The sequence below is a fragment of the Mercenaria mercenaria genome, chromosome 13 (genome assembly GCF_021730395.1).
Source record: "Mercenaria mercenaria strain notata chromosome 13, MADL_Memer_1, whole genome shotgun sequence".
NCBI classification, from domain to species: domain Eukaryota; kingdom Metazoa; phylum Mollusca; class Bivalvia; order Venerida; family Veneridae; genus Mercenaria; species Mercenaria mercenaria.
The window spans coordinates 46615470-46639271 of NC_069373.1; the positions used below are offsets into that span (position 1 = coordinate 46615470).

General features: G+C 34.2%; 3 protein-coding genes across 3 annotated transcripts; all 3 read left to right on the top strand.

Annotated features, from left to right (window-relative positions):
* The first annotated feature begins 854 nt into the window (after positions 1 to 854).
* LOC123528681 (C-factor-like) lies at positions 855 to 7905 on the top strand. Its single transcript, XM_045308598.2, has 5 exons — positions 855 to 1049; positions 2798 to 2849; positions 4569 to 4756; positions 5232 to 5381; positions 6554 to 7905. Exons 1-5 carry the CDS (start codon positions 915 to 917, stop codon positions 6782 to 6784), a joined length of 756 nt encoding a protein of 251 aa, XP_045164533.2. The 5' UTR covers positions 855 to 914; the 3' UTR covers positions 6785 to 7905.
* Positions 7906 to 12208: 4303 nt separating this feature from the next.
* On the top strand, positions 12209 to 16421 carry LOC123529774 (toll-like receptor 4). Its single transcript, XM_045310293.2, has one exon. It carries the CDS (start codon positions 12226 to 12228, stop codon positions 14926 to 14928), a length of 2703 nt encoding a protein of 900 aa, XP_045166228.2. The 5' UTR covers positions 12209 to 12225; the 3' UTR covers positions 14929 to 16421.
* A 2057-nt stretch (positions 16422 to 18478) lies between these two features.
* On the top strand, positions 18479 to 21629 carry LOC123529316 (C-factor-like). The gene is made up of 5 exons (XM_053521721.1): positions 18479 to 18704; positions 19331 to 19382; positions 20019 to 20206; positions 20703 to 20855; positions 21215 to 21629. The coding sequence occupies exons 1-5, from the start codon at positions 18570 to 18572 to the stop codon at positions 21443 to 21445; spliced, it is 759 nt and encodes a 252-aa protein (XP_053377696.1). The 5' UTR covers positions 18479 to 18569; the 3' UTR covers positions 21446 to 21629.
* Positions 21630 to 23802: the final 2173 nt, after the last annotated feature.

The window sequence follows — 23802 nt, forward strand, 5'->3', positions numbered from 1 at the left end:
TACTTTGAAAAACACGTTCGATCCCTGCTTTTTAAAGAAGAAAAAAAAACGAAATTTCACAGCAATGAGCCTAGAAGAATATCAAGACAAAAACCCTAGTTAAAGATCAATGAGAATTCCTATGATGTTTCATTCAAATCCGTGGAAAAGTCGGTTATAAATGACCTTTAAATAAACATAATTCTGCATTAAATAACCCGACGATCTGAGCAACTAGGATTATTACACACACACCTGTGAGGTTGAAGTCCGACCAGGATTTATGAAGATGAAACAAGGACAATAATCTCTATGCAGCAAGTTTGTGTAAACAAATCAAAGACCCATAACGCAATGAAAATTATTCGCTCGTAAACCCCGAGACTTGGTACTGGTCATTCCTATAAAGTTTCTTTCAAATCATGTGACAACAAACAGTAATGTACTAATATTACAGAGGAAGACTTGATAAGTCTTTAGTTGGCAATAAACTTTGAGGGTCATAACTCCACATAATCTAATATGGGAGGCCCCGGCGATGTGCGAAACTACCTAACAAAATCACTTCAGTGTGAAGTTTCAGTGATATCTGGCCTGGAGTTATGTAGAGGAAGCGCATTCAAACTAAATGCGGGTCCACTCACGGACAGTCTGATGGACGGACAGACGGAGACTGTCTTATCTATCGCGACCGTGAAAAACAGGAATACATAATGATATCACAACTATAATGATATCAAGAAATAGAAAACTGACCACTAAACCCTATAAAATACGACACTGAAGAAGTATAGCAGTACACAGCGAGTTAATCCCGTGAAATATCTGGGGAATATTTACATAATCGCATTTTAGACGACAACGGTAGATTCTTTTTATCATTCGTCTAAAGCGAATGAGTTAATATCAAGGACGCCGATAATAATTGTGTCAAAATGCTTTCTCCAAAGTCGGTTTTAATCACTGGATGTAATCGCGGCATTGGTTTGGAGTTCGTGAAACAGTTTCTTCGACTAGCAAAACCACCTAAATTCTTGTTCGCATGTTGTAGGAATCCTGGTGCGGCTACGGTAAGTAACCCATGGTCATGTGAATTCAGTACAGTAATGGGTCAGAGAAAGCTATTTATAGTTTTCACAGTTGTGATCTTTTATAGACAGGCTTGACTTATATAAGTTTTGGCATAATATGATATATTTTTGTATATTGTTGCTTAGTTGGACCGCATTTCACAGCTTCAGTTTTATGAATATCATTGTATTTTGTAACAAATTACAAAAAAAAAGCTAGAGCTAGATCTATTTATAGTTTTTTTTCTGCAGAAGTAAAATAAAATTCAGCTCCAACGTTCACTTAAGTATTACCATGTTATCAGGAGCTACGGATAATTTTATCAAAACCGGAAATTTCTCATTCAAAATGAAAGTACAGTTACAAAGTAAATAGACTCTATTTGTAGATTGTACTATAGTTTTGAGGTTTGAGCGTTTTCAACCCTAAACTCGTTCGCCGATTCTAAATTTCTAAAATGGACTGGTAGCTTACATCATTCAGTTTGGGCAGTACCACTTATTATTCAAAGAAAATGACAGAGGTGTTCACTGAAAAATTACTGACTGAATAGCGAACAGTGCAGACCATGATCAGCCTGCACATCCGTGTAGGCACTGGTCGCTAAGGCAAAATCACTTGCCAGCAGCAGGCTATAGGTTAAGGAAATCAGCATGATTTGCTTTGCCTTATTTAGACTAGAACAACTACTAATTATGTTATAATCTGTCACATAGGCGGCTAGGGTTCAATAGATCTGCTCAAAGTTCAAAGAATTTCTTTCATTATTTTAAAGTTATTTTGTGTTTTATTAATCTAACATTACTGTCATGTACAAATAAATTAATATCGTTTATACTGCTGTTTCACAACAGTGTCGGAAGATTCGGGGAGTCTCAGTCAGAGTCCACAGTACATTTTTTTCTAGCCGATGATTATAGTTGCAACATATTTCATTTGCATTATATAGCCCTATGTTAAATATGAAATGTAACAGATATCGAAATCACACCCCCAAAAAACTGCAGTGCTTAATTTTTGTGTTGCTAAAATTAATGATTATCCAACACATATCGTGTAAACATTGCGTACATAACCAATATTTTGATAAGTGCTTAGTATTGTAATTGTCTTCCAAAAGAAATTTTGACGAACTTATAATTGTAATATCATAATCATATAGTCCACATATAAGGTCATAGAAGGCAGTAAGGGAGCCTTTATACTGGCCGCCAGCTTCCTTATGTTAAGGGGGTACCAGACGATGAAATAAAGTCTTAATCCGATAAAAACGAATGGATCTAACTAGCTGATATGTTGCAAATAAATTAAATATGGCTTTAGAAGTGAAAAACTGTCTACATCTGTGGATATTACCAATAAAAATAATACATTTGGCGACAGTGAAGGAGTTATTTTCATCTGTTTTAAAAATTTTATTATTATTGCTATTTTCATGTATTTTAAGAAAAGATAAAATAAGATAAGATGATCTTTATTTAACGTCGGTTTTAACAAACATTTTAAACACTAGCTAATACAATCTATTTTGCTTGATATCTTGTGTTAATGAGAGGTTTAAAGGGAAAAAAAGTATATGGGTGTTATTATAAATGTTATATTTTATAACCTTATGTTAATAAACTATCTATCTATCTAACATGAAAGCATTCTAGTTATAGACAGAGTGAACTGTGAGTTATATTTACCAGTCATCATTTGTCGCACTTAACTATGCCTTGCTTAAGTTTCAGCTTCTACTTTCCAGGACTTGAATACGATTGCAGAATCCAACCCATCAGTAAATGTTGTAGAGTTAGGTGAGTAGCATCCAGTCCATTATTAAATATTGTTGAGCAATGTATGAAGCAATTAGATTATAAAATCAATCCAGTCCTTCATTAAATGTTGTTGAGCAAGGTAAGTAGCAATGAAGTTGAAAAATCCAATCCTTCATTAAATGTTGTTGAGCAAGGTAAGTAGCAATGAAATTGAAAAATCCAATCCTTCATTAAATGTTGTTGAGCAAGGTAAGTAGCAATGAAATCAACGGAATTGAAAAATCCAATCCTTCATTAAATGTTGTTGAGCAAAGTAAGTAGCAATGAAGTTGAAAAATCCAATCCTTCATTAAATATTGTTGAGCAAGATGAGTAGCGATGAGATTGTAAAATCAAATCCATCAATAAAATTTAATATTATTGATCTATGTAAGTAACAATAAGGTTGAAAAGTCAAATCCGTAGTAAATGTTGTTGAGCCATAGGTGTCTGAAGCTCAATCAGTAAAATATATATGCAGGTTAGATCTCATGGTATATTAGGTGGGTGGGGTATGGTGATGCATATATTTATTGATAGAGTTTTAAGGTTGAGAATTATGCCTTGAGAAACAAAAATCAAACAACACCAAATCATAGAATGAAAGAGTTGTTTGACATGAAAATTGAACAGCATGCAAAACATATATATTACTTTACGAAACAAGTGTCAGTATACTGATATAAACATTGAATTCCGGAAAAGGAGTGCCTAAAGGGGCCCCACTTCCGGACAGTCAAACGCCTTTAAAAACACCATTTTCAAAGAACTGTTTCACATGTTCGTTTTGATGCATTTGCAATGGCGTGCGAGTGATGAAAATTCACATTACAAGGTGGAACACAGTTTTCAGCAATTTTTATCTTTATTTCTTTACAAATGGTATTCATTTTCAAAGGGAGACAATTTTTTCCGAATATTTTAAGTACAAATGGCATTCATTCTCAAAGGGAGACAATTTTTTCCGAATATTTTAAGTATTCGTCGAGAAAAAGTTGTCTCCCTTTGAAAATGAATGCCATTTGTAAAGAAATAAAGATAAACAATTGCTGAAAACTGTGTTCCATCTTGTTATGTGAAATTTCACCACTCGCACGCTATTGTAAATGCATCAAAACGAACATGTGTAACAGTTCTTTGAAAATGGTGAGTTTTTAAAGGCGTTTGACTGTCCGGAAGTGGGGCCCCTTTAGGCAGTCCTTTTCTGGAATTCAATGTTTATATCAGTTTACTGACACATGTTTCGTAATGTAATATACATGTTTTGCATGCTGTTCAATTTTCGTGTTCAACAACCCTTTCTTACTATGATTTGGTGTTGTTTCATTTTTGTTTCTCAAGGCCTAATTCTCAACCTTAAGGGCCTGTGGTTGAGCAAAGTAAGTAGCAATGAGATTGCATGTAAATGTTAATACGTTTTATAAGTAGTTATTAGGTTACAGGATCAAGTCAATCAGTAAATGTTGCTGAGCCAGGTAAGTAGCAATCACATTTCAGGATCCAGTTAGTAACTGAACATCTTTAACTTGATGAATGTAAGTGTGAAAAATTGTTCTTGGCATTGCTACTTCATAATTGAATTACCATTTAGGGCGGTATATAGTCTTCTCAACACAAAACTATATCATTTGCCTCCTTAGTTTACATATTTCAAAAGTGTTGCATGAAACTGATAATTGTAAGTAGATAATTTTACAGGCAATGTTTGTGTTGTTGTAGATGTAACTAAACAAGAAACTATAGAGAAAGCAAAGTCCCATGTTGCATCGATAGTAGAAGGCGAAGGTTTGAATCTTCTAATCAACAACAGTGGCATTGTTAACCGTCAAGGTATTGAAGATGTTACAAGGGAAGAAATGAGAAGTTGTTTCGAAGTTAACGCAATTGGACCGTTAATGATGGCGCAGGTGGGTATATATCATTATATATGTTCATTTAGAATAAAACTTTGAACTGTATATGCCTCTGTCTCTAGTTGCCACCCTTATATGTAAAGCACATGTGGACGTTTATACTTTGAAAAGGGTGTTATATAAATCTAATATAATATATTAACCGAAACAGGTTTCGCCCCGCGATATTATGGCAACATCTTGCATAATGCTACCAGTATAGTTATCAAATTTCTTACACATTTAGACAAATATATTATTAATAATATATAGAATTTCTACAGTATTAGATTATGCAAGAAAAAAAAAACAAACACCATTTCATTCAGTTTTTACGATCTCCACTTTTTTAAAAGTCACAAATATACACATAAATGTATTGTTTTAATAAAATGGGCAAATATCATTTTAAAGAATACAGAGTTATAGAGCTTGACTTTTCCTTGATTTATGGTCAAATTTGATAATATGATCTCTTCAATAATTTAAGGCATTTCTACCTCTTTTGCGACAAGCTGCTAGCCATCATTCTGCAGATCCGATGTCCTGTAACAAGGCTGCAATTATCAACATTTCCACTGGTGTAGCTTCTATCTCAGAAAATTCCTCGGGTGGAAGGTATCCATACAGAAGTTCGAAGGTGAACACAATTACATTGCATTTAGAGAATCTTTCAATCTGCTTCGGCATGTCGATTCAGTAAAATGAGGTTTTTGATGGAACATTTAAATAAATAATTATATTAACTTTTATGAAAAATGATTATTTGATTTGACCGATATATCACCAAAATAGATATTATGCCTGAATGACAATCTTATGACATTTCTAAATTACTTTTATTTTGGAAATAAAAAAAAAATAAAAAAAACTTCATCTGACGGGTGACAAAACCTTCGCAAGTATTGAATGCGGTCATGCAAAGTAATAGCAGATTCTGTTTTCCTTGAGTCTGTCTGTGAGAGGTTATGAATAGTGGAACACCACTAACGCCTTTAAAAGATTTGATGGACTTCATGATCCAAATTAATAACAACTAAGACTTACGTTTGCAGTGTTTAGGCATGAACACAGTTAATGCACTTCACGTAGAATTTGAAGTGTGAACATTATTTAGTAAGATTTTTATTCCTGAAAGCATGCTTGAGTCGATTTGTATTCATTATTTTTTATCAAAGTACCTTGAGACATGTATATGGTACCGGATGGAAAAGAAAGGCGGCAGTGTATATATACACTTTCCTCTATTAAATTCAGATAAGCAGTATTTCGGTTACCGTGAGATCATTTAGACCACATGTTTTGTTTCCCATTTTAACATTTACTGTGCATTTTAACCTGTGAATAAAGACCACCTCCCAACAAAGACCACATTTTGGCTCTCCCAAGGGTGGTCTTTGTAGACAGGTTTGACTGTAATTTGATGAGCTTAACATTTTGTCCGTTTTGTGAGGACTGAAATTTACGTATGTCAAAAGTTAAAAGATGAAATATTTGTGTGTTTTCAGTGTTCGTTTAATTTATGTAGATTGATAAATAACGAACTCAACAGAAATCAATCCCAAAGATTTTGCTGTATCTAATGGCGGTCAGTTTCCTGGATTCTTTATCAGTACTTACTTGTTTTCACCAAGTTACTGAAAACTTATCCACATTAATCAAGACAAATGTATTCAGATACTTTGTATTTTTAAACATCAAGGAGAACATAAGCCGTGCCAAGTGATCGAACTCTGTTCATAGTCTTATACTCTATCTGCTGAGCTTACCTGACGGGCTCTCTTTTGACATGACATCTTATTCTTTTCACAGGCCGCGTTGAACATGATAACTACAAACCTTTGTCTGAATTTGAAAGCGGACGGAATCCTTTGTACCGCTGTCCACCCTGGCTGGGTAAAAACAGAAATGGGCGGGCCAAATGCACTCATCGGCACAGAAGAAAGTTTAAAAGGAATGATGTCTGTTTTGGAAAAACTTCAAGGGGAAGAGTGTTCTGGAAAGTTTTATCATGGTGTCAGAGGAGACTTGATTGGATGGTAGATGATGGTGCTCAGATAATAAGACTGCTTATGAAACTTAATATATTGCAACTAGTTATATATAGTTGTGATTGAATTCAGCCAAAGTGATTCCTTTGTACATACCTTGCATATGATCTCTAAATACAGGACATTTATTTCAGTTCAAAACTTGTTATTATGCATGAACATGAATGGGCTTTCATAATGATGCGGAAATGAAACTGCCAATGATTAATGAACTGTTAGACTGATTGTCAACAGCAGTGGGAATAGGTCTTACGGAAGTATTTATCAAGTGCAATGTCATATCTATTGTTATAATCAGTAATAATCAGTACCATTGTTGTTTTAGTTAAAGCAAATGAGATTAGCATGCTTTCAGGGAAACAAAGTATTTCGATACAGCCACTTACACTTCAAAATTGTATTTCGCATTTAGCTTAGTTACATACTTATTTACGTTTATAGCTAACGAGATTGACATGTTCTGACGGAATAAGTTTATTTTGATAGAATCATCCGGTCTTCACAATGATGTTTGCATTTCGCTTATTGCAGTTGCATCTTTTTACTTTTTAGCTGTATTATTTAAAATATTGCTATTGTGATTTCTTTCTCCGCCGTGCGCGTCCTCGTCTTTGCAGAAACGTCTGGAAAGAATGCTTTAAGACTTCACACAGGAGTCTTAGGCACTCCTTAACTTTTTACATTTGACAAAATCATTCCAGTTTTGTATGTTGGCTAGTTTCTCAGCAACTCCTCGTGGACGGAATGAGCATTTCAAATCCCGAAGAAGAAATTGGCGTCGTGAAATAACTTAACAAAGCCCTGGCGTACATAATCATTTTGCAAAATTTTGTTCATATTTAGCTTTCAAATTCTGGAGAAAAAAATCTCAGAAACTACTGAAAAAAAAGTATTCAAATACATCACATTTTCGTCTTAAAAAGACATCAAAGAAACAGGTTTCATAGCTTTTTGTAAGCTTATATCTTTGCATCTGTTGTTCTTAGGGCGTGATAATATGTTAAACAGTCAGACACGCTTTTATTTGACATGGATATACAACCTTTGATTGTTTGTCGGAAGATATATTGCTGAAAATCAATGAAGTATAATAAACTTTTGATATAAATAATATAAGAATTTCATTATCTATTTAAATCAGCCACCATATCTGTATGCAGATTTTCGCGCAGCCTATATCTATATAGCTTTTGTCTTTGATCCTTTGGAGTTATTTTTTTGTTGGGTTTAACGTTGTCGTGGATATCCTGATTTTATTTTTTATTATACCTTATTTATCCACACATTGGATATAAAACAAAAGTAAAACCTTATTATCAAAATTATTTCATTTAATTTTTACTTATTTATTTTATCATGAACACAACCTTCCCTAATTACATGCAACTTATTTCAAGTAATACCCAGTCGACTCAAGTCATTCTGTTTATATAAGGCTTTCCCGCCAAGAATACTATTTAAAACAAAAGAAAGGCATGAAAAGCATGAAATACATGTTAAATGCAATCCACGAATATAAGTGCCGACGGAGAACTTAAAAGGAGAGGGTCCGCCGGAAAATTTAAACAATACATATTATACAGTCGCTAAGTCTGCGACACCCCCGGCGACCAAGAAAGATACAATAATATATTTATAGGTCATATGGTAACTTTCCAGATTTGATGGTTGAGGAAGACCCCAGGTGCCCCTTCGTACATTATTTCATCACGAGCGGGCACCTTGGTAGAACCATCGTCATTCCGTAAGCCAGCTGGATGACTTCCTCACATGAAGAATCCAACGCCCCGAGTGAGGCTCGAACACATGTTGGTGAGGGGCAAGTGATTAGAAGTCACGGCCACAGAGACCCCTCCTTTGGGTGTACGTTGTGTAGTAGTGTTACAATATATTTAAACTACTCAGTTGTATTTCGTGTTAATCAAGAACCATTCGAATTTCGTTACACAAAAAGGTAAGGTAAGTGATCATCGGCTAATAAAAGATGTATGCGAGTCAAATTATGCAGAAGAATGTACATTTATTAAAGTTGGAAATCAACATAAAAAGCCCTAGGCATGACCCCAAAATTGCGGGGTAACATAAGTAAAAACATAAATGGTATAATAGAACTATCATTTGGTGTCAGTCATAGAGGTGAAGTGGTTGATTTGCTTTATATGAAAACTACAAGTCTGGTTTAATGAACTTCCTTTGATAAAAAATATTCAGATGGATACAAAATGAATTATTTCAGTGCTAAATGTTCATGATAAAACTGACACACTCTAGTACAATAGTTTATTTGTGAGTCGGCGACCAATACCAGAGCTGTTTCTAATCTATTGGCTTTTTCGATATTACTTATAAGGTTTAACAAACTGATTAGCTGAAGTGTACGAGGAGAAAATGTTTGAAATACGAAAATAACCAAGATGAAAAGTTTTTCTAAATCTGTTTAAAACATCACCAGCTAATTTCTGTTGTGTAAAGTTCCCTTTTAATTTGTAAGTCTTTCCCTTTATTTTCAAATTGCTTCTCTTCATTTTGAACTAACTTTTGAAATATTTGCATCTGCTCGTATGGTCATGTGTGAACTAAACTGACATAGTCTCGATAGGGTCATCGTTGCATATTGTGAGTTCGAAAAGGGCAAAATAACGATACTACAATGTAAAAGAAAAAATAACGAAACTACAATGATGAAAAGTCGAAAGTACGATGATGAAATTACGGTTAAAAAATTTCGACTTATCATCGCAGTGTCGCGTTTTCATCATCGTGCTTTCGACTTTTCACCATCTTATTTTCTATACTTTTTTCTTTTCAACATCGGTGGAATTGGTGTTATTTAACTTAATAAATTACACGATCGTAATAGAGGCGAACATTTTCATATCTTTTAAATAGGGAACTTTATTTCTGTTGGCTTTTTGGGACACGATTCACTTTTCTCTGTCTGTAAAAGCAAATGAAAATTTAATCTGATTTTTAAAGTCCCTGCCTGAATACAAGAAGAAAAAACGACAAAGCTTGAAATCGTGCAAGGATTTGTTTCAACAAAGCATTTTGGTTTTTAACTCGCATGTGTTACTTAAAAATGATGAATAGGGGTAGACTTTTTATTGGATCGCAATTTTGTCCGTCGTCCGTCGCCCGTCGTCGAGTTGATCGTCGGTTTGTCACAACATTTTCTTGTGATACACTGATAGTGATCCTACATTTTAAATATAATTTTTATCAAACTTGCACACAACTTGTATTGGCATAATATCTCGGTTTATTCGAAAACTGGCCAGGTCCCATAATGGGTTCCAGAGTAATGGGCTCTCAAAGGACCAAAATTTGCTATTTTTGGCTTGTGAACACAATAGAGACCATATTTTGCAATCAACTTTAATCAAACTTGCACACAACTTGTATTGGCATAATAAAATCTCGGTTCTTTTCGAAAACTCCCGATTCCATCATGGGTTATGGCCCCTTAAAGGGCCGAAATTTGCTATTTTTGGCTTGTGAACACGATAGAGACCACATTTTGCACTCAACTTTAATCAAACTTGCACACAACTTGTATTGGCATAATATCTCATTTGCTTCCGAAAACTGGCCAGATCTCGTCATGGGTTCCAGAGTTATGGCCCCTTAAAGGACCGAAATTTGCTATTTTGGCTTTTGCAGCCATATAGAGACTTCAATTATGGTTTGCTTTGATACAAACTTGCAAAATATCTTCAACAACAATAAATCTTGGATTTCATGATGAATCTGTTAGATCCAGTCATAGGTTCCGGGGTTACGGCCCCTGACTGAGCCCTGAAAGAGCCAAAAATTGTTAATATTTACCTTGTGAACACGATAAAAGTGGCATTTTATATTTGACTTTTACCACACTTACACAAAACTTAAGTCGCAATAAGATCTCAGTTCCTTTCGTTCCTTTCAAAAACCGGCTAGATTCCATCATGGGTTCTGGAGTACTGCCCCTGAAAGGGGCAAAATTTTCTAGTTTGGCCCTCAGCCATATAGAAGTTTCATTTATGCTTTGATTTGTTACAGACTTGCACAGAATGATTATCTTGATGATTTCTAGGCCTGGATCGAAACTGGGTCATGTTGGGTCAAATACTAGGTCATCGAGCCAAATCAAAGGAAAAGCTTATTAACAACCTAGAGGCCACATTTATGATCCTGTCTTCATGAAACTTGGTCAGAATGTTTATCTTGATGATTTCTAGGCCAGATTTGAAACTGGGTCATATGGGGTCAAGAACTAGGTCACCCAATCAAATCAAAGGGAAAGCTTGTTAACTCTCTTGAGGCCACATTTATGATCCTATTTTCATGAAACTTTGTCAGAATGTTTAATCTGGATATTTCTTAGGCTAAGTGCGAAACTGGGTCATATGGGGTCAAAAACTAGGCCACCCATTCAAATCAAAGGAAAAGCTTGTTAACACTCCTGTTCATTTGATGTGCATGAAACTTGGTCAGAATATTTTTGTGCATGAAATATCGGATGAATTTTTATCTGGGTCATGTAGGGTCAAAAACTAGGTCACCAGGTCAAGTAAAAAATAAGCTTGTTTACACTCAAGAGGCCATGTTTTTGGTCCAATCTTAATGACAATTTGTCAGAATGTTTGTCTCCATGAAATCACTAGGAAAACATGTTTACACTGTTATTGTGTGTTACTCAGGTGAGCGACTTAGGGCCATCTTGGCCCTCTTGTAATGTATAATATCATATGTCATAGAAAACAAGTTTATCTGATATCAGTATCAGTGACTAGATCTGAAAAGGCTTGTTACGTGGACTGTTCCTAGCCTGTCAGGTTTATCCAGAACTTGATTACTTTGATATAGCCTACACGTTTGCCAAGATACAATTTGCAACTAAGCAAGCATGCTTTCCTTAAAATATCTACCTTGAGCACGCTGTTTTCACATTTGAATTAAAACTTACTGTCCAAAATATTAATAAGCATTTTCCACTGTTTAAAGCTGGAGGCGAGTCATCTCCAAGTTACACTACATATTGTTGTATAAGCTTTATACGGGTTTTATCAGGAACCAAAATTTCATCTCGATGTATAAGGAAAATAAAAAAAAAGACCAGGAAAGTTATATTAGATTCTTATCCTTATTAGCATATTCTAAGTAGTTCGAGAGCATAAGTGTTAGTGCATAGAGATAAAGTAGCGTTAGAGTACTTACCTTGTTTGCTCCAACCTTTAGATGTATTCTTCTCAATTGCCGTGTTACTCCAACACTTGAGCTGTTTAAAAACTTCCTTCTTATTACGTGTCATGATAATTTATTTCTGCTATCTTCTTTTTACAGATAATTAAGTGTAAAAATATTACATCACGAGACTCCCAAAAAATTAATCTTCAATTTTGTTAAAACGCATTTACCGCATACTACTCAATTTAAACAGTGCACAGACTTGTGATGCGGTCAAAAATGTTCAGAATTGCAATTGTTGTAATTTTGCTCATTTCTCTATCGTATATTTGTCCCTATATGACAAATTGTGGGCCTGAGAATGTATGTGAATGTTCTTCAGAGGATGTGTATTTGTCAATGAAGTGCAATGGAACGAGTTCTAGTTTAGGCGAAATATGTTCTTCTATAGGCAATTTCACAGACTATAAAGTGACGTCATTAATTGCAACTAATTTCAATGTCGGGAACCTTACCAAGAAAACCCTTACTGGCTGCGATACTCTTCGTAAACTGACTTTAACAAATGACGGGATTGAGTCGTTAGAATATGACACTTTTGAAAACATTGAAAACTTGACTGTTCTCGACATGAGCAACAACATGCTGGATATATACAATTCACAAAGTGTTTATATGTTCCCGTCGAAACTAAGAGTTTTGAAGCTAAATAGAAATATACAAAGAATCACGCCTAAAACTGCTTACCCGGACTTATCAATGAGTAGCGAACTTGACGTTCTATTCCTAGATGGAATCAAAGGTAAAGATTTTCCGCAGTCATACTCGACAATGAAAACTTTGAGTTCCCTCACATTATCTTGCCACATCGGAAGATGCAATCTAACACATCTGACAAATTCAACATTTAAAAACATTAATAGTCTAAAAGTCCTGAACATTTCATCTTGCTTTATAAAAACGGTCGAAGCTGGAACCTTCGCCACTCTTCCGAACCTGGAAGTTCTTGACATATCGGGAAACATGAATATGGGGTTTCCATTACTAAGTAATGTGTCGTACGGTTTACAGTTTACAAGTATCAAATATTTGAACTACTCAAAAATGCACACCACATTCGGGACAGGAGTTAACGTTCGGAAGAAGGACTTTTGTTATCTTCATAATACAAGCTTGGTTGAACTTTCAATAGACAGTAACAGGATAGAAATGCTTGAAACAAATTCCCTTATTCTTCTACCAAAAACAATAAGGGTTATAAGTACACGTGACAATATCTTTTCTTTTGGACTGTACTTGTTGCAGATGGGATGTGTGTCAAGTATACGCGAGTTTTACGGAAGTTTTCAAAATAAACTTCATAAACCAAAAATGTTTTTCATTGAAGGAGGCCTATCAAGCTACAGTAACTATAGTTACGTCAGCACTTGCCCATATATGGAAGAGAACTATTTGAAAAATTTAAGCCAATCAATTCCTTTTTGCACGTTCTTCGAACGAAATCAAGTGAAATATGTCCCTCCTTCAGTACCGAAGCAGTTAGAAAAGATTGCTTTTAATGACTGTAACATGAAATACGAAGTTCCGTTTTTGAATATATCGTCTTCAGATAGCAATATAAACTATATTGACATGTCAGGCAACGTCTTGTACTCGTGGAAGGGTCCGTTTTTGGGACCTTTCAAGAACGTAAGATATGTTGATTTGTCCCGAAATTACTGTGATCAAATAAGTCCCCATTTTTTCAGTTCCTTTCCGTCTGTAGAAATATTACATCTTGATCAAAATTTTATTGGACTTATTTTAGTTGATGATGAAGTCGGTCCCTATATATTCGGACAGTTGAGATATTTAAAAACACTTACAATGTCTGCTAATAAAGTTACATACATACCTCCAAAACTTCTGATAAATAATTCTAACGTAGAAGTTCTAGATTTAAGCTTAAATAATATTGAGAGTTGGACGCTTGACACTGAAAATTTGAAAAATTTAACCCACATTAATATTAGTTACAATTTCATTTCATTCCTGCCAAGTCAACTTACAAGTCACCTAGATGAAGTATCGTTACGTCATGGAACTAACTTCACAATTGATCTCAGTAACAATACTATAAAGTACAGCTGTGACGAACAAGATTTCTTAAAGTGGTTTGTCGCTCACAGAGAAAATATGATAGGATTTCACGCGTATCACTTCGAAGGTAAAAATAATGAGCCTGTGTCTGCCAATCAGTTTGTAAAGATTGTAAATGATATAAGTGAAAATTGTAAAGAGGAATCTAACGTTGCACGTACCGTTTTAATAGTATTTCTTTCTATTTTCGCAGTAGTTTGTTTTGTAACTTTAATATTTTCAAACCGAAAAGCGATCTGGCATCATTTTGTCAAAATTAGAGACCCACCGAGAAATTACAAAGCGAGTCGATTTAAAGCATTTATATCATTTGCTAATGAAGACAGAGTTTTTGCCAATGATATACTTGCTGAAAAGCTCGAGTCTGACTATAACCAACCCTGTTGCTTACATGAGAGGGATTTTAAGGCAGGTACCGCGATTCGTCGAAACATAGCCGAAGGTATTCAAGATAGTGAGAACGTCATTGCAGTGTTAACTAACTCATATCTAACAAGCGACTGGTGTAAAGTCGAATTCGAGTTCGCTGTAGAGGAAATCTTACATTCTAAACGCGGAGAAAAAAGTTTGATTATTATTCTTACGGGGGCACTGAATGAACAAGATTTAAGAAATAATCATACCATCAAAAAATGGTATGATAAACACACCTACTTAGTCTATGCTGAAAGAGAAGAGTTTTGGACAAGGTTATGCGTTGCTTTAAACGTTAAATCAGATCGCAGTAATTACGGGACGCTTGGCGGACCATATAATAATGGAAGAAAGCAGTCTCTACAAACTGATGATAACCAAAGCATACGTGAAGATGTTCCGCTATTAGAACTGTAGTGCTGATACTTTTGTACCATTGACTTCATCTTTCAGTTGATTTTTCCGTCTTTGTGATTTCTGTAACTGCTTTATCATTTTCAAACGGACCCTCCCGCTTAGCTCAGTAGGGAGACCATTTGGTCTACGGATCGCGGGGTAGCGAGTTTGATCTCCGGGCGGAGCGTATGTTCTCCATGACGAATTGATAAAAGACAGTGTGTCTGACATTATTCGTCCTCTACTTCTGATAAATCGTGTTGGGAAGTTGGCAGTTACATGCGGAGAACGTCTGGTTTGTACAGGTTCAGAATCCAGGAACACTGTTTAGGTTAACTGCCCGCCGTTACATGACTGAAATACTGTTGAAAAACGGCGTTAAACCCCAAACAAACAAAAACAATTTTCAAACGAAACCATATTTCTACACCCCCTTCCATAGCTTCTTAAAAGCATATTAACATGCTAGACTACTTAAACAGCAAATTCTCGTATCTGAAACTGTAACGTTCAGCTATCTGGTCTATAAAACAAGGATAAATATCAAACAGGGAATGCCACTTTCGAAAAACGCAGCCACTCCGAAACGAAACCCACAACACGCAGATGTGCACACTTCTAACACACACACTCAAATACAAAGCAAACTCACGAGGACAATACAAACAAAGGAATACAGTGGGACACCGCCTTGGAACACTCAGTGGCAAAAGCACCACTGGGGAGCTTCTATACCGCTCATACGAGCCTCGGACCAAAGTTCCGTTGAAACATTGGAAATATTGGGAAACATTTTAGGCCTGTTCCTTTTAGTAAAACTTTGTTCTCGAGGATTCCATGTCTGACATTTAATAATTAGTTTATACTAATTTATTTTAAGTCGTTTGCAACCTATTTATCACTCTCGACAGCATTTATCGTCAAGCGGGTACTCGATTAGTATTCGATTATTTTGTCGGTCACAAAGATATAGATGGCACGATTTATTCGCGATTTTTGTATGAAACGTTTTTTTAAAAACGTTTATTCATGATCTAATCAAATCTTGTCATGGACCAGACTGTTCGAACGATTTCTTGATCCGCAAAACGCTTGCAAAAATCGTATTTTCAATTGATATATTCGTGAGAACATGTTTAAACCGGCGAAACAAGGAAAAGGAACATTTTGTCATAGTTTAATGTATCATGCTATACCTCTGGTGTGCGAGAATAAAATTTCCTGCTTTCAGTTTGAGTTTTAAAAAATTAGGTAAAATTGCTAACACTTTTAACAGTCGAAAATCATTGTATAATTATATAATTTGCGATTCGATTGCATGGAATAGAAGGTCAAAGATCGTTTTTCTTTTCTTATGTTTTTATGATGATACATTGTTGCTAAATAAGGGGTCTCTCATTTAAGATTTAGATATACCTCGGAATATATCTCAGTTAGGTAGATATACATATAAACTCCTGCAGCAGGGCCTCCTTCATAATTAATTGCGTAATTATTTATATTTGTTCTAAGTTTTACTAGTGTCAAGTTTGGTTTTAACATCTATTTGTACTCTAAATTCACTTCTTCGATAAGGTATTTCACAGCCTAATTTTAATAAGAATAGTATTTACATAATTAGGAAGGTCCTGACAAATCAGTAAAATTGTAAAAGGAGATTGTGATTCGACATTTCATATAGGCACCGCATGATTTTTGTTCAGCCCTTTTACCTGTCATCTGATTGTGTCTCATGAAATGTGTAGTGGAATCCATTATATACTAACGGAAAAAAGAAACTGCATGGGTATAATATGCTATAACTTAGGAGGTATATAAGAAATCGCAAAAAAAAATTTCAACAGGGTTTTATCTGACCTTTATTTAACACCAGCTCAGTTGATATGGTATCAGCAAATGACCGGGAGGGATACACAGCTTACCTATGTAAAGGTTCAAGCTTTAATTTATAAAATTGAGTGATACATGAACATTTTACACATGCACAGTTTCTTTTTTTTCCGCTAGTATATGTAGTCCGCTGTGATATTTGTTTTTCTGCTTCGTATAGCCGTTGTTGCACCGCCTTTTGTAAGTCTTCGAATACATGTATTTATGGGTTGTGAGGTTTTCACCTTAATCTACTTTTTCTTGTTAACATTATATTCATATATATTTAATACGTGTATAGTATAAGAATAATACATTTGTGTATATAACTTTTGCTCATTCAAGTTGTAGGTTTATTAAGCAGTAATTATGATGCACGGATACCACCACCTTTTACCGCAAGAACGATCATCTTTCTCAAAAAAAAATTATTGTGAATATTCGGAATTTTTAAGCTAACATCTTAAGCAGAGATAGCAACTTCTACAAAAAAAATTGATTCATGTGGGGAAGTTGGCAGTTACTTGCGGAGAACAGGTTTGTACTGGTACAGAATCCAGGAACACTGGTTAGGTTAACTGCCCGCCGTTACATGACTGAAATACTGTTGAAAAACGGCGTTAAACTCAAAACAAACAAACTAAATAAATTGAATAATTAATACTTTTTAATTTTTAAACATTTAACTTTTAAATTTTCAAGTTAACATTATGTTTTGCTGTCTGCTGTACGAAATTCAATTTTTACATTTTTTACACATACTAAGTGATAGTTTGTATTAATACTGGCTGAAGCTAACTGAACTGGTTGATTATATTTAAATTTATACTTTGTATAAGGCTTACTGAACCGGTTGATTATATTTAAATTCATACTTTGTGTAACTACTTTACCGTTGTTGTATGGGGCCACTTACCTTAAACCTTTAGTGTGTCTATTTCTTGAAGTATTTAGAACAGTTGTCATCACTTATTATGCATTGTATTCTGTTGTATTATATTTTATTTCATTGTATATTTTTGTAAATATTATTGAACAAGTCAAACTTTGTTTCAAGTATGACATGTCAAATATTGCACCAGCTTGTATGTAATCTTCTGTATGAATCCAACGAATATCTTTTAGTTCGAAAACAGTGGAGCGGCCCGTTCATTGATGTTGGTACACCTTGTGGCCCGACCCATTTGTAAATGTTGGCTTATTATTTTTATTGTAATTATATGCCTTGTAACACTGATAATAGAATATTATTAAATTGAAGACAGAAATATATGTTCAATGATTTAAAATTTTATACTTCAGATGTGAAATATTTTATATTTGTTGATACAAAATATGCTTAGAACATCAAATGTATAACCATGTTTATGGCAATAAATGTAATTATAAGAACAGTGGGTGTTAGATATAATATTTCTGTTTTTAATTCATATATTTGTACAGAAATAAAACTATTTCTACAAAATAAATACGCCTTTGTTTATAGTTACATTAACTATTTGGGACATGATTGAGTCTGCCCTTGCGACCAGTGTAAATCATGATCAGCCTGCACATTCGTGTAGTCTGATCATGATCTACACTGTTCGCCATTCAATCAGTATCACTTTGGTAAGCACCTCTTAAAAGTTAACGGTACTGTCCAAATTGAAAGATGGTAGGGGGAGTTAATCCGGACTACACTACATACTGGATCTTGTTTACAGATAACAGCATAACTAGACGTCAACAGTATTATTCATTCGTATTATGTGAAAGTGTCAATATCCAGGACGCCGATTATTCGTGTCAAAATGCTCGCTCCAAAATCGGTTTTAATCACTGGATGTAACAGGGGGATTGGTTTGGAGTTCGTGAAACATTTTCTTCAGCTGGCAAAACCACCGAAATTTGTGTTTGCCTGTTGCAGAAATTCTGCTGCGGCTACAGTAAGTAAATATAAAATACATGTCATGGCCCGGTATCCCGCAATATCTTTATCATGGTGAGGGATTGTACTCCGGATATATGCGCGAAATGTAACCGATTTACTCCACCTGAGGTAAGTAAGATTTTCTGTATATTTTCGACAAATAATCTCCAGAAGTCGTAGAGTTTCAACATTTCCTAAATGACAAACAAATTAACATTGTAAACCGGACTTTTCAAACTATTTCTGTTGAAAAAAAAATGTCACGTTTAAACCCTATTATAAAGAAATATTTACCCTATCATTTAGGAGTTTCATTGATTATTTTGTCTCGGTATAATGGAACATATAATTATGTCCATCTTAGCCGTATGTTGAGTAAATAAATCAATAAAATCAAATCTGCCCCCAGTAGTATAATACAGCGAGTAGCTGTTGATTGGTGATCATTTTTCGGCTATATCCGGTCAGAACATAAATAGATGTATACATTACTTCTGATTCGATGTACTGTTCCATAACCGTGAGATGGAAGTAAACTGGCTGAAGTTATATAAGTTAGACATTATTTAAAGCATTTTATCTAAAGCATTTTAACTTACTTTTCATTCCTGCATAGCTTATTATATGGGTTTTGCTTTTCAGGACTTGAATGAGATTGCCAAATCAAATCCATCAGTAAAAGTTCTTGAGTTAGGTAAGTGGTTGATGCGCTTCTATATAGGCCTATATCTAGTTCCTGGTAGAGAACCCGTATGCTGTATATTTCAATTACAGTTTCTATTTGTTGTTGACCTGCTGAGCGATATATGGCTCGGGTTGTGTTTTCCTGTGCGCTCAATTAATGTGCCAAGACACTCTTCTTTTTGAGATAGCCTCAAGGTTTTATGAATATTTACTTTTTGTGGAAAAACAACTTTTATGTTAAAATTTAATTTACGCATACAATCAGTAATATATCAAATATGTTTTCGATCATTGGACATATATAAAATATAGTTAAAACAAAGTCTGTGCGATAATCAAATACATTTTGTTTTTATCATTGAACAAACGTAAAACGAAATAATTATTTGTATGCGATAATCGAACATAAATATAAAAAAAAACTAAACGCATAATGTCACCGATTATTGAACATAATATAAAAATCGAACATAGACACAAATGTACTGCCATATCTGTGCTTAACAGGAAAATAAATCGGGTCATATTAGAATATATAATTTAACAAACAACTATTGTGTTAATATACATATAAATATAACTCACAATTATAACTATATTTATAGATGTAATCTACCCTTGTCTTTTATTTTTTATGTTGTTGTAGATGTCACTAAACAAGACTCAATAGAAAAAGCTAAACTCTACGTTGCATCGATAGTTGAAGGCGAAGGTTTGAACCTACTAATCAACAACAGTGGCATTGCTAGTGATCAAGATATTGAAGATGTTACAAGGGAAGAAATGATGAGATGTTACGAAGTCAATGCAATTGGACCGTTAATGATGGCACAGGTAGACATGAATCATTATTATCTACAGTGATTATATGAAATCTTTATTAATGGGTCTTTTCAAAAAACGTTTGAATAGCAAACACGAACATGTATATCTGAAGCAATTAATCTGTAACTTAATGAAACTAAAATGGACATTATATACATTATAAAGGTACCTGTTGTAACGACTGCATACCAAAAATTGTAATATTGAATTCATGCAAAAATATATGCATGAAAATACATCTCAGTACCAGCTTTTTAAAGGCTCGTTATTTTAAAACTTTAGACAACATCAGCTAGCTGTGCTCAGCGCTGTTAGTATATTCAAGAGAAGGTGACAGATTGTGGTAATTGAGCACCCTACATAGGACATTTTCTAAAGTAATAAAGAATAGAATATGTAAACTTTTATTAAACTAGTATTATGTATCGTCTAGTATGAATAGCTTTTGTGATTTTTAATTGAGATTTTGGACATGCTACCAACTGTGTTTTTTGAACAATTTCAGTCATTTCTACCTCTGTTGAGACTAGCTGCCAGCCAGCATCAATCAGATCCTATGTCCTGCAACAAGGCTGCAATTATCAACATTTCCACTTCCTTAGCATCAATTTCAGAATATTCCTCACCCAGAAGAAGATACCCATACAGGGCCTCGAAGGTACTGTGAAAGGAAGAACATAATTCTAGCAATCACAGAACACGTACAGAGATCGTCTATTTTTTAAACAATGAAATTGGGGACAACACGTAATTATTCATTGATATTAATATGTAACCAAAGGACGTCGCATTTTCATTATTAGATAAGGACTTTGAAAACTTTCATATTGAAATTAAAAGAAAGAAAAAATAATGTTAACTGCAAGGTTGTGAAAATAATTTGCAACATTGCAAATATACAGAATTATTACAACACATCTTTTTACATTGGTTTGAACTTGCACTAGGAAAGCATAACTAGATTGAAACGTATTTTCTTTTCTGATTTCAGAAGTTTGAATTATTGTTCTTTCACAGGCTGCTTTGAATATGATCACCACCAGCCTATGTCTAGATTTAAAAGCGGACGGTATCCTTTGCACATCTGTCCATCCAGGCTGGGTAAAGACAGAAATGGGTGGACCTAATGCACTCATCAGCACAGAAGAAAGTTTAAACGGAATGATGTCTGTTCTGGAAAAACTTCAAGGGGAAGAGTGTTCTGGAAAGTTTTATCATGGTGTCAGAGGAGACTTCATTGGATGGTAGAAGATATCGTACTGCTCACGAAACTTAATGAATTGCAACTGTGCAATACTTAGTTTTTACCATTCTAATGGTCTTCAAATAATGTTGACAAAAGTTGTATAATAAAGTACAATTGCTGTTGAAATTATACGAAAAATTAAATATGGACTGATCAATTGATTATCATTAAAAGCTACACACGGAAGTCTTTAGTATTTGATATGTTCTCACAGGTTCCGTAACCGACTTCTATTGTTTTATACTTGTTTTATATCTTGCAAAATGCAAAACGATATTATGATAAGTTCAAATAGCGAAGCATGTCGTCATTATTCAGTTCCGGATTTGTTTGTTACATTAATATTCAACGTTAATCTCTTTTAATGGAAAACCATTTTTATACAGCCAAACCTGTCAAGGGAGTGACAAAGTTTAACATCATAAGGCAGGTTTCTGCTGAAAACAAGTTTAAATTAGAAGAAACGGTTAATTATAGGCCAGTTAACTGACTGAAGGTCAGACCCTCCTATTATGTTTTCCATAGACTTCCATTATAAGAAATGACCCTGTCACATTCCCCAAAATTGAGAAATGACCATTAAAATGTGATTCTTTCAGTAAGACAGCATTTCAGACACATAAAAATAGCAAGTTTATATAGGCGTATCCAATCCGTTTTCTTACAATATTTCATCAGACAAACCTACCCCCTTTCTTGAATGGCATTTACAGGCAAAATGTCCACTGACACCTATTATTCTAAATACAGAATTGTAAAGTCAACCATTCAGCCAGGCACTAGTAAATATTCCAAATTTCACAGAAAACATTATATTGCTTGATTTTGACACAAATCTTATGATTGTAAACATAACATTTTATCCAATCAGCTTACGTCTCATTGAATATTACGGGTTTCCCTACACTTTCTTTCAACCAATCCAAAGCCGGCTTGTAAAAACAACCTCTGACCTAAAGAGATATTAAAAATTAAATATACAAGCCTTATAGTTATTATAATTTTAAAGTAAACACACACTTACCAAAGTAACAAATGAAATGTGTTCTTCTCACTCTCATCCAAAAAACAAGCCTTCTGTCACAGTGTCTTATGTCAACTGTACTGAAAATATGAAATAAAATTGCATTTTCTTATTCAAATGACCAACAGGAAGTCAATGTTGATGCAACATGTATAAAAAAAACACCTGTATTGAGTGCATGTAGTCGCCTTCAAACAAACACTACTAACATCTAATATTTAGCATGAATGCTGCAGCAGGGTACTGTTTTTATACCCCACCCATTACTAAAACAGTGATTTTGTCATTGTCAACACACTTTTTCATCCTAGGGGATCACTGAAAGTGACTTAGGCATTTAATGGACTGTAAACAAACACTAGCTGATGTTTATATAGAGCTTACACACTATTTACACTATCATTACAATATTTTAGGACTTACAGGTCTTTAAAATAAAGCCCCACTGCAGTTGTTTTCATCAGTTTCTGGCCATAGGACCACAGATAAAAGGTGTTATTACTAATAAAGACATAATCAATTGCAAAAAATAACTGCAACTTTCAATAAGGGGAAGCATAATCTTGCAAAGAAAATTAAATTTACCCTTGAGAAGTACTTTGCTCTCAAATAAATAGATGTCAAGCATCCCTAGTGTGCCATTTTTAGGTTATTCTTACACAATTTCAGACCATGGACAGCCTAAATACATCTTTTAGAACACATTATTTACAATTAAGACTATCCGTCAAACTACTTGTACATGAAAATAACATTTCCAAGCCCAAAATACCTTAATGAAACAGTTAAACATTGAAATATTAGAATTATAAACATTTTTCTTACAAAGTCACTATTACCAGCACTGAAAATAAGTTATAAAACATGTACATAATGCTGTAAAGCTATTTAGGTATATCTGAACCTATCCAGAAAACATTTTGTAAAAATGAGAAATAATTTTCCAGCTCTATCCAACAAAACATCGTACCATAGACAATCATTTGATCTTCAGAATGCCTACATAATGTGACTGTAGCCTGAACACTTAAAGTACAAGTAAAATAGCTGTATTTTGCAATATGGATTCCAACTGAACCACACAAACAACACCTTTTACAGGATAAGTGATTCTGGGGATGTGTTTTTTCTCTTGAGACTATATCACAAACTTTTCGAGCTTCTTCAAGTACTTTTTGACATATATTTTTGAGCAGGAAGCTTAAAGATATCTAAATATTCAATTTTTAATGAAACTCCTGCTTCCAATTCAACTGAGTAACTGAATCAGTGAAAAACATCTGAAATTAATTAAACGTTATCAGTAGTCACATAAAAGGACAAATAAAACAGACA